The 10182-nt window shown below is 31.2% G+C and overlaps 1 protein-coding gene across 1 annotated transcript; it reads left to right on the forward strand.

Moving 5' to 3' along the window:
* The first annotated feature begins 3411 nt into the window (after positions 1-3411).
* LOC127100651 (probable lactoylglutathione lyase, chloroplastic) lies at positions 3412-8810 on the forward strand. The gene is made up of 9 exons (XM_051037896.1): positions 3412-3690; positions 3822-4026; positions 4122-4246; positions 5038-5102; positions 5312-5524; positions 5620-5667; positions 5899-6006; positions 6247-6387; positions 8510-8810. Exons 1-9 carry the CDS (start codon positions 3615-3617, stop codon positions 8549-8551), a joined length of 1023 nt encoding a protein of 340 aa, XP_050893853.1. The 5' UTR covers positions 3412-3614; the 3' UTR covers positions 8552-8810.
* Positions 8811-10182: the final 1372 nt, after the last annotated feature.

Below are 10182 nucleotides of genomic sequence, written 5' to 3' on the forward strand. Positions count from 1 at the left end.
GAGGAAGGACTCTTGGAGTTTCAATCTCAAAAATAGTGAGAGATTCAAACTCGATTTTCAAAGAAAATCTTCAAGTTTATCCTTTGAATGCGAGGGTTTAAGGTTGTTGATTCAAAGCTTACGTGCCATGGTCCTTAATTCTGAGCAATGGAGCTTCTATTTATAGCCAAGGAGATTGATAATTGCACACTTCCATTTTGGGCCAAAGTTGGAAATTTCACTTGCATGCTTGCATGGGCGTGTGATAGGCCCATCCAATGATGCACTTAGGTCCAAAATTATGTGTAAGAAATGCTGAAGTCATGTGGAAAAGCCATGCAATCGTGTATGAAAAGTGGAACTTCAAATTATCCAAATGGTCCTTCAACTTTATGCCATGTGCAATTCATTCATACTTTGTCCAAATGAGATGAATTTGGACTTTTAGGAAAGGTTAGATCAAGAGGAACAACTTTCATGTTGAAAACTTTTTCATTTGAAGCTTAGACCATGATCAATATTTGAGATGGAAGTTTGAAAAATCAAACATATCAAAAAAAAATTCTAAGTATTAAGCCATATGTTCACTTCTTCCACCTTGAGTAACTTTTTCTATGGACTTCAAATGAGAAAATTTCCTTCATAAAAGTTGTAGCTCTTTAAAATCTTTTAAATTTTGTCACACATTTGACCTCATTTGGATTTTCATGAAGGAGTTATGCATTTTAGAAGTTAAGGAAAATCACTTGTTCAATGGTATTGGCCCAAAATGACCTATAATGTTTCCTCTTATCACATGTATTTTCAAGTTGAATTTGCACTTCCTCCAAGCATAAAAGTTGAAGTAGACATCTTGAATTTGATCATTCAATTTGAATGGCTTTTATCGCATAAAAATTGAGCAAGTTATGGTCTTGGGAAGTTGACCTCCAAACTAGGGTTTAGACAAAATGACCTATAATCTTTCACCATAAAAATGACTTTCCAAGCAAAAATAGATCTTGACCTCAACATGAAATTTGTTTGGAATGTAATTTAGAGTAACTTTTCTCTTGGAATCATTTTCATATGATAAAAATTGTAGGAGATAAGGTCTAGGGAACCCCAGTTTTGACCAATTAAATCTTTTGGTCAACCATCATGAACCAACTTGCTAGCTTGATATTCTCTTGACTTTTGGGACTCATGGAGGATAATATATTCATAAGATGATGAAATGTGAAGTATCCCTTTAAATATTTGATCAATTGTTGAAGAAACTTGTTGAAGAAGTCACACAAGATACCCAGATGAATTAGGGTTTCCAAGGCAAACAAACTCCAAACTCTTGATGATTTCTTGATCAAAATAACATGTGAAGATCATGGGGATCCATATATGATACTTAGAGCCAATGTAAGCCCATTCTTGATCGAGCTCCTTGCATTGAGGGTCTTAAACCCTATATATGAACTTGATAGAGCATAGGTGAGCATGTGCACTACCTACAAAAGAGTTAAACTATACAATGACATATTTTTGGTATTTTCGTTAGTAAATAAAGAAAAACAAAGTATGATACAATCACATGGTGCTTGGTGATCTCTCCCAATGCAAACCCAATGAATGATGGGTAAGGAGAATGCCAAAGTGTGATCCCAACGCTAATGCATATGGTGAGAATAACATGAGGGATCTTAGGGTCAAAATTAGGGTCTTATAGAATAGGTCATTGGTAAGGAGTAAAAAGGATACTAAGGAATCTCCAAGGCACAATCAACTTTTGCTTGCACATCAAACCATCCACTGATTTAAATATAACAGGGTTCTCAGATGTCGACTGGGCCACAAGTGTAGATGACATGAAATCCATGGCAAGGAGATGTGTATTCTTAGGATAATCACTGGTCTCTTGGCCTTCAAGAAAAAAATGTTGTGTCTCAATCCAACACAAAGTCTGAATATCAAGCTCTAGGTGACCTTGCAACTGAGGTACCTTGGATTAGGTCCCTTCTAAATGAGCTAAAATTATCATTACCTAGAAAGTCAATACTATGGTGTGATAACTTGAGTGTCAAGGCACTGACTTCTAATCCAATTATGCATGTCATATCAAAACACATTGAAATTGACGTTCATTACATATATGATCAAGTTTTATAAAAGGAAATTACTATGGCATATATACCCTCAGCTGACCAGATGATAAATTATTTAACCAAGCCATTCACTTATACAAGGTTCAACATGTTAAGAGACAAATTTGAGGTGACTCTTGTACCATCAGTTTGAGGGGGGAGTTAGAGAAAGGATCAAGTCATAATCCTTTAATTCATGCATGTCCATTACTCCATGTGATTATATCATTAATATTATGATAACTCTTAATAGAATTATTTTATTTTGCATTAATGTAATTATTGTATGCACAATTGAAGGATCAAACAAATCCATTCTTATGTATATTTAAAGGTAATATGTGAATGTATAACATATACCATTCTTGATAATTTCCAACTTGTCCAATATCAAGAGGCTGGAAATTCTAACACAAAAAGCTATAAAATGATAACTTTTTTTTCCAAGTGGATAAGAATGTCAAAGGAAATTGTTCAGAAACTTATTACATATAGAAAATTTGTTTTGGTGAAGGGGTTATAAGATATGAGCTCCCATATGTCTTAAACGTGAGGTCATATTTTATTGAATAAATTGACATAAATCGAATGTGAAGAGGTTGTAGTATGTTGTTTTATTGTAGTTTGATAGAGGTCACTGAAAGTGTTACATCTCATTAAAAGTGTCTGTATCTGAAATAATTATTAATGATATATATTTTTTTAGAGATGAGATTTTTTAATGAATTTTTATGCATGTAAAATATTATTTAAAGTTAATGGATGATGAGGGTTGGGTAATAATACATGCCCACAACCAATAATATTATTGCTCATATTAGAATAAGACATGAGATTATATTTATTCTGTGTCATATGAGAATTGGTCCTGATGTTCATGTACCATTGATCATCACGAGGAGAGATAAATAAAACACACAAAAACATATTAAATATTTGTTAGAGCATATGAATATGGTTAGTGCTCGTCAGCAAGAGTACTCTATTACAACTCGACAAGAGCATATTGAGTCATTCACATTGTCTTTTTGAGTTGAGAAATATTGCAATACTTAACAAATACATACGACATGTTATCAAATATACTCAATTGTGGTTAATGGAGGTTGATTCATTTACTTCTCAAAAAAGTGAGTTCAACTTTCAATGTCGACGTGAAAATCTCTTTAATTAATAAAATGTGACTCTTCTAAAATCCAATTCACCAAACATTTTAAAAATATAAACATATACTCAATTGTTTTTTAAGAATGCATGATTTGATTAAGTTAGGTTTAAATTTAAACTAAGTTTACTAGTGTTATTGAAGTGAAAATTTGTTTGAGTAGTGAAAAGAGTTACATGAGAGAAGAGCCTAGAGGCAATTATTAAATAAATAAAAAAGTTAAACAACTGAACGATTGGATTGGAGATATGCTCTGAGTTGAAAGCCTTGTTTGGGTATCCTCTAATTTATTCCATTCTTGTGCTCCTCATCGTTTCTCCATCATCATCCACAACAACACGATTCATTTTCCCATGGCTTCTTCAATTCGACCTACTCTTTCTCTCTTCAATCCCTCTCCTCGTCTCTCTTTCTCCCATTTTTCAACCGGTAACTTCTCTCTCCCCAAATTATGAGCTAATTCTAAACATGTTGCTAGTTGAAAACTTCGATTCATCATTAAATCAGTGAATTGTACAAACCTAGTTTTGAATTCTGAACTAAAATTATTTATTCTGCAGTAGTTCCACAATCCAAGAGTTTTGCGTTGAAAGCGTGTAGAATGTTTAGAAAAAATGGAAACTCCGTTAGAGTTATGGCATCTGGGAACGTGTCTTCATCACTAACTGCTTCTTCACCGGAAAACGTACTCGAATGGGTCAAACAAGATAAAAGAAGAATGCTTCATGTTGTTTATCGTGTTGGCGACTTGGATAGAACCATTAAGTATATTATTATAAATACTTCAGTTTATTGCAATTCTAAGATAAATTCAATAAAATTTCTGCATATTTTGTTTATTCTATTCTTGTTGATTTCAGATTCTATACTGAGTGCCTTGGAATGAAGCTCCTTAGAAAGCGTGACATACCGGAGGAGAAATATACCAATGCTTTTCTTGGATATGGACCTGAAGACTCACACTTTGTTATTGAACTCACATACAGTAAGACTCATTTTCCATGCATTATTGTCTGCTATTTTTGTATTATCTTGATTATATGCATATGAAAAACTTAATTAAACACTTAGAGCATAAGCACTTATCACATAAGTGTCTATGCATAAGCTATTTTTATAACAGAAGATAAAATAAAGTCAAATTGTTCTCATATAAGTTATAAGGTGCTTTCGTAAGTTGTTACGGAAAGCTTTTATAGAAATAAGGTGAAAACATGTTATAAGTTGTTTCCAATTGATAATGTTGAATTTGTGATCCCGTGTGTCTAAATCATACTATGCTCGCCTTTATTTATAATTTTATAGTAGCATATAAGGTAAATACTAATTATACTAATTGGGATTCCTTATTAATTCTAATCCTAATCTCCCATACAGTTTTGCAAGCACTTATATCAGTAGATAAGATCAAATAAGCTAATCCAAATAGGTTTTCACTACAACTTGTAGTTCTTTAAACAATGACGTGTTGTATAGGTTGGAATTAGCTTTTCCATCTCAATTTTTCAGAACCTCTCTCGTTTAACTTATTCTTTAACATCTATTAGCTTATGAAGACTCTTTTCTTTAGTGAAAAACCATAAACTAATTTGAATTGAAAAGGCCCTGCATGCTAAAAGCTAATCCAACATGGGCCTATGAATTGGCTATGTTAGCATTCCTCTTAAAATGTTACGATTATAGAAATTTAGACTTTATGAAGTAGGTTGTACATTCTTGTGCAAGGAAAGCTTTTAATTAATAGGAGTATTTATTTTTCATTTAACGATATTTCAGATTACGGAGTTGAGAAGTATGATATTGGAACTGGATTTGGCCATTTTGGTATTGCCGTTGATGATGTAAGTTTTCTAAACTTTAGTACCACTAGTATCAGTCATTAACATCTTGGCCTCCCATACTGTGTTCATTCCTCACGAGTTGGTGGCTTGATCCTCAATCTCACGTGGCATGGAAGTGCAGTTTTGGTTATTATTTTGGATTTTCTCTCTATCGGTCTTTTGACAAACACAGATGCTGAGATTTCTTTGTCTATACGATTCTTAATTAGATTATAAAAACAGTGGAACTAATAAGAGTTAAGGGGGGCAAAATATCTAGAGAACCTGGTCCTGTCAAAGGAGGCAAAACAGTAATTGCATTTATTGAGGATCCTGATGGTTACAAATTTGAACTTTTGGAAAGAGGCCCGACTCCTGAGCCATTGTGCCAAGTGATGCTTCGAGTGGGTGATCTTAACCGTTCAATCGAGTTTTATGAGAAGGTCAGGGTCAATCCTATTTTAAGTCAGATCAAACTTCAGAGTTTTTAATTGCTTTGCACAGCATTAAAACAATTATGTGGTTGTCGTCCATTTAGGCTTTTGGTATGGAGCTGCTTCGAACACGAGATAATCCAGAGAACAAGGTATTGTGGTTCATCTTTTTTAATGTATTTTTCACTGTCATCCGCCTTTTGCTCGCATTTTATTTTGATGTATGCTTGTTTTGAGGTATTGGTACACTAAATATCTCTGTAAGTCTTAGGCTTCATCTTGCTTGCTTTGATGGTCCAAAAATTGTTTCCCAACTTTTGACACGTTGGGCATGTGCTTACCTTCTTTCACATGTGATCCTTTTGTGGCCTTTTCTTGTGCAGTATACCATAGCAATGCTGGGTTATGGTCCAGAAGATAAAACTACTGTTCTGGAGTTGACATACAATTATGGAGTCACTGAATATGATAAAGGAAATGCTTATGCTCAGGTAAGCGGAAATCCTTCTTTTCTCTTGTTTTTTTTAATGAAATCTTCTGAAGAGGTTTTCATTGATGCGGTTATGATATGAAACTTTTTATTTTCAGACAATCAGAAACTACTATAGTTTCCGTTTTTACAATAATAATTGAAACACTTTTTACCCTGTTCTTTTAATGTCTGTCGTTTCTGGCCTCTAACTTGAAGATGGCTTCTTTCATCAATTATATTTCATTTCCCCACTTTACAGATCGCAATAGGTACAGATGATGTGTACAAAACTGCTGAAGCAATTAAACTATCCACCGGAAAGGTTACTCGGGAACCTGGACCATTGCCTGGTATCAACACAAAAATTACTGCATGCTTGGATCCCGATGGATGGAAGACGGTATGTCTCTTTGAACTTATGATTTAGTATTTCAGTGACCAATTCACCCAAAGGTTTGAGCTGGAAAGTGAAAGCTTTGGGAATGGTTTTATATCTAACACTTCGCCACATGCAAGAGCTTGTTGGGGATTGAAGCTTATAATGGGAGCTAGTTTATACATGGGTTGAAATTTAACTTTTATATAACAGAATGAGTATAACAAGAATTGAACTGTGAACTGTTTGGCCATAGAGTTTCTGATACTGTATTAAAGAAACTCCTAAAATGTGCTATTTGGTGAAAACGTGTGAATAGACTTTTATATTCTTAAATGCCTCATTGTTCTTTACACATACGTTAATGGAAATTTAACTTTATTTAAAAGAATGAGCTCCACAGATTTGAAAATTTAAACAGGCTTTGATACTTTTATTAGTTATAATTATAAAATCATTCATATGTCTTCACCAAACACTTCAAGCACTTGGGGTGGATAACTCACAACATAATATCAATGTCTTTATGATCAGGTGGGCGAAACATCAACCCCTGTTGCTATCTGTTCGGATTGTACATCAACTCGGGCAATCCTTGTATCTTGAGTTAGCTTTTGGATTGAGTTAAGCCTAAAGTCCAAATTATAAGATGGCGTCAGAATCTATTTTAGATCTGCTCTTAGGTCACAAGTATTTGTCCATGCTCCTAGCGTGGGCTTGCCCATCAAGCAAGCAGCTTGACATTAATAGTCTGATGAGGCTTGTTGAGGAAATCTTTACGAGCCTTCTGTGTACATATATTCAGTCATACCCATTTTGCAGAATACTGATTTTACCCCTATCTGTTTTTTGGCCAGCTCCCTTTGCTCCACGTTGGTTTTACCTGCAAGCTCTGCTACAGTTCTAGTTCTCTCATAGACTGTCTCTCTATCATTTTATTTGTTCTGTAGTTATTTTTCTTTATCCAAGGTGTTAATGGAATTTTTTAATGGGGTTCCTTCTCCTGTTTGGTTTTCTCTGCTATCGTTTTCTTTGGCATCCAACTCAATATGTGTCTTCCATTAAAATCAGACAACTCCTATTACTTCACTTAAAAGTGAGACTTGTTATATTCCAAACATCCTTTCATATGTTCTCTTTGCTGCATGATTGATTTTGATGGCCACTTATGTGTTTCTGTCTCTTCTTTCTTGATATCAGTTCCTTGACTCTTCAACAATCCATTCAATTCTATCAACCTGCTTCATAATCTCAGTAACTATAGTTCAAAGAGTCACAAATTTCAAATTTGATCTCAGAATAGGCGGAACCCTAAGAAGGAAGTTCTAGCTCTGTCACCGTCTCTTCCTTCATTGTTTTTCCTTTCAAATACAACTATAAAATGTATAGAATGCCTTAATCTATTCTCATTTTCCTATTTATACATAATATCTCTTCTAACTTTTTAACTAACACAATTGTTTAAATTAGCTGGCTTTTCTATATTAATTAATAATTCCATACCTAACTCTAATGCTCAGAAGAAGATCAAAGTCGTCTTTCAAAAAACTGTCACATGGAAATCTTATTTTGGTACCTTATGGTATTAATCCCAGTAATCAATAATCAATAATCAATAATCAAAGTAGTGATATTTTGAGATGGTAGAAAACATCACAGTATCAATATTGGTCTTCTGGCATGAAACTTCTCCATATATCCCTTTATATTTTAAATCCATAAATTGGATTTTGGGTGTTATTATGCCAACTGCACTAGTTAAAATTTATCCGGTATGATTTGTCTCCCCCTGATTTTTGCAAGTGGTCATCAATTCATCATTAATTTTTATTAGTTTGCATTCAATACATCAAAAGGAATATAAGGTTTCACTTCTATTTTCTCTGGCATGGAACATAAGAACACACTATACTGTTGAGTGGTTCATTTTTCGGGATAAAATGCGTACACAAGCCTTATTGTTCCTCTGTAGACAAATTTAAGGTTTCATCTGTCTGAGTGTAAAGCATGCATATGTTTCATTTCGATATTTTTGCTCAATGAGTCATTTGATACTTCCTTTTTTGTCTGTTGAAGATCTAGCTTCTTGTATTGTTTGTTCATTTTTAGTATTGACTAACTAGTTTTTCCTACCTCTGATGTTCAGGTTTTTGTAGATAATATTGATTTTCTTAAGGAGTTGGAGTAGAAGAGTATTTAGGTAGGTCATCATCACAGCAATCTTGTAACATCTGTATCAAACCTGTACCAAAGAATTGGTATGTCTATATGAAGAAAGAAGATTGAGAAGGCATCATATCCAAATCCGATTTTGTAGAAAATGTAACAATGACTCTAGCGATGGTGCTTGTAACAAATGCTGTAGGGTTGTGGTTGAATTACATTAAAGTTCTTTATTCGATGGATTGTTTCATGGTCTATATATACAACACAAGTAATTTCATTCATGATACTATGTTAAATATATTTTTGGATATCGACTAAAATTGGAAATGAGTAACGATAGAGCCACGTTTGCAAAAGTATGAACAACCTTATTGATTTTGTGTCTTAGCTAACTCAAACATGAGAGTTTCTAAAGTTGATAGGTAACAATCTTTTAATCTTCTTTTATTCATCATGTTGGGTGAATTTGAAAAGGAGGCATCAATGTTACACTTGAAAAGACTAGGCTTTTTCCATTGAGAAATTGTAATATCTTGCCTTTGAGAATTGTGAGATTCACACATTTTTTCTTACATTTTTCCATCCGTCAATAGATGATAGCCATCGTCACATGGAATTATTACTCACGTTTATCATAACTAATTTTAAATATATATTTTTCTACTTTTAATTCTTTAAAATACAAGTCTAAAAAGTTGCATTAGCCTTTAATTGTTGTAAACATGAATGAACAATGTTTTTTTTTAATTCTTAGATAGGCACATACATAACATTAATTTTACATGTAACCAATCACAACTTCTTTATTAATTAAAAAATAAAAATAAAATATTCTTCTTCATTATCACAACCACTTATAATTTTAATTAAAAAAGAAATAAAATTTTAAATAAATTTAAAGTTTTTTCTCTTCTTTTTAATTGCTTATTGATTGTTTATAAAAATATGAATATATTTGTTTTCATGCAAATATTTTTATGAGTTTCCGGAGAAATAGTGGTGCAAAGAGTTTTTTGAAATGGAAAAAGGGAGAAGTAAACTAATGGTATATATTAATAATAATAATAATAATAATAATAATAATAATAATAATAATAATAATAATAATAATAATAATAATAATAATAATAATAATAAACAATAATAATAACAATAATAATAAGAATAATAATAATAATAATAATAATAATAATAATAATAATAATAATAATAATAATAATAATAATAATAATAATAATAATAATAATAATAATAATAATAATAATAATAATAATAATAATAATAATAATAATAATAATAATAATAATAATATAATAATAATAATAATAATAATAATAATAATAGTAATAATAATAATAGTAATAATAATAATAATAATAATAATAATAATAATAATAATAATATAATAATAATAATAATAATAATAATAATATAATATAATAATAATAATAATAATAATAATATAATAATAATAATAATAATAATAATAATAATAATAATAATAATAATAATAATAATAATAATAATAATAATAATAATAATAATAATAATAATAATAATAATAATAATAATAATAATATAATAATAATAATAATAATAATAATAATAATAATATATAATAATAATAAATAATAATAATAATAATAAAATAAT

Source organism: Lathyrus oleraceus, chromosome 7, assembly GCF_024323335.1.
Source record: "Lathyrus oleraceus cultivar Zhongwan6 chromosome 7, CAAS_Psat_ZW6_1.0, whole genome shotgun sequence".
Taxonomy (NCBI): domain Eukaryota; kingdom Viridiplantae; phylum Streptophyta; class Magnoliopsida; order Fabales; family Fabaceae; genus Lathyrus; species Lathyrus oleraceus.

Coding starts and splice junctions, on each gene's coding strand:
- LOC127100651 (XM_051037896.1), top strand. CDS start 3,615: ATGGCTTCTTCAATTCGACCTACTCTTTCTCTCTTCAATCCCTCTCCT. Junction 4,027..4,121: donor GACTTGGATAGAACCATTAA/GTATATTATTAT, acceptor TGTTGATTTCAG/ATTCTATACTGAGTGCCTTG. Junction 5,525..5,619: donor CAATCGAGTTTTATGAGAAG/GTCAGGGTCAAT, acceptor TCGTCCATTTAG/GCTTTTGGTATGGAGCTGCT.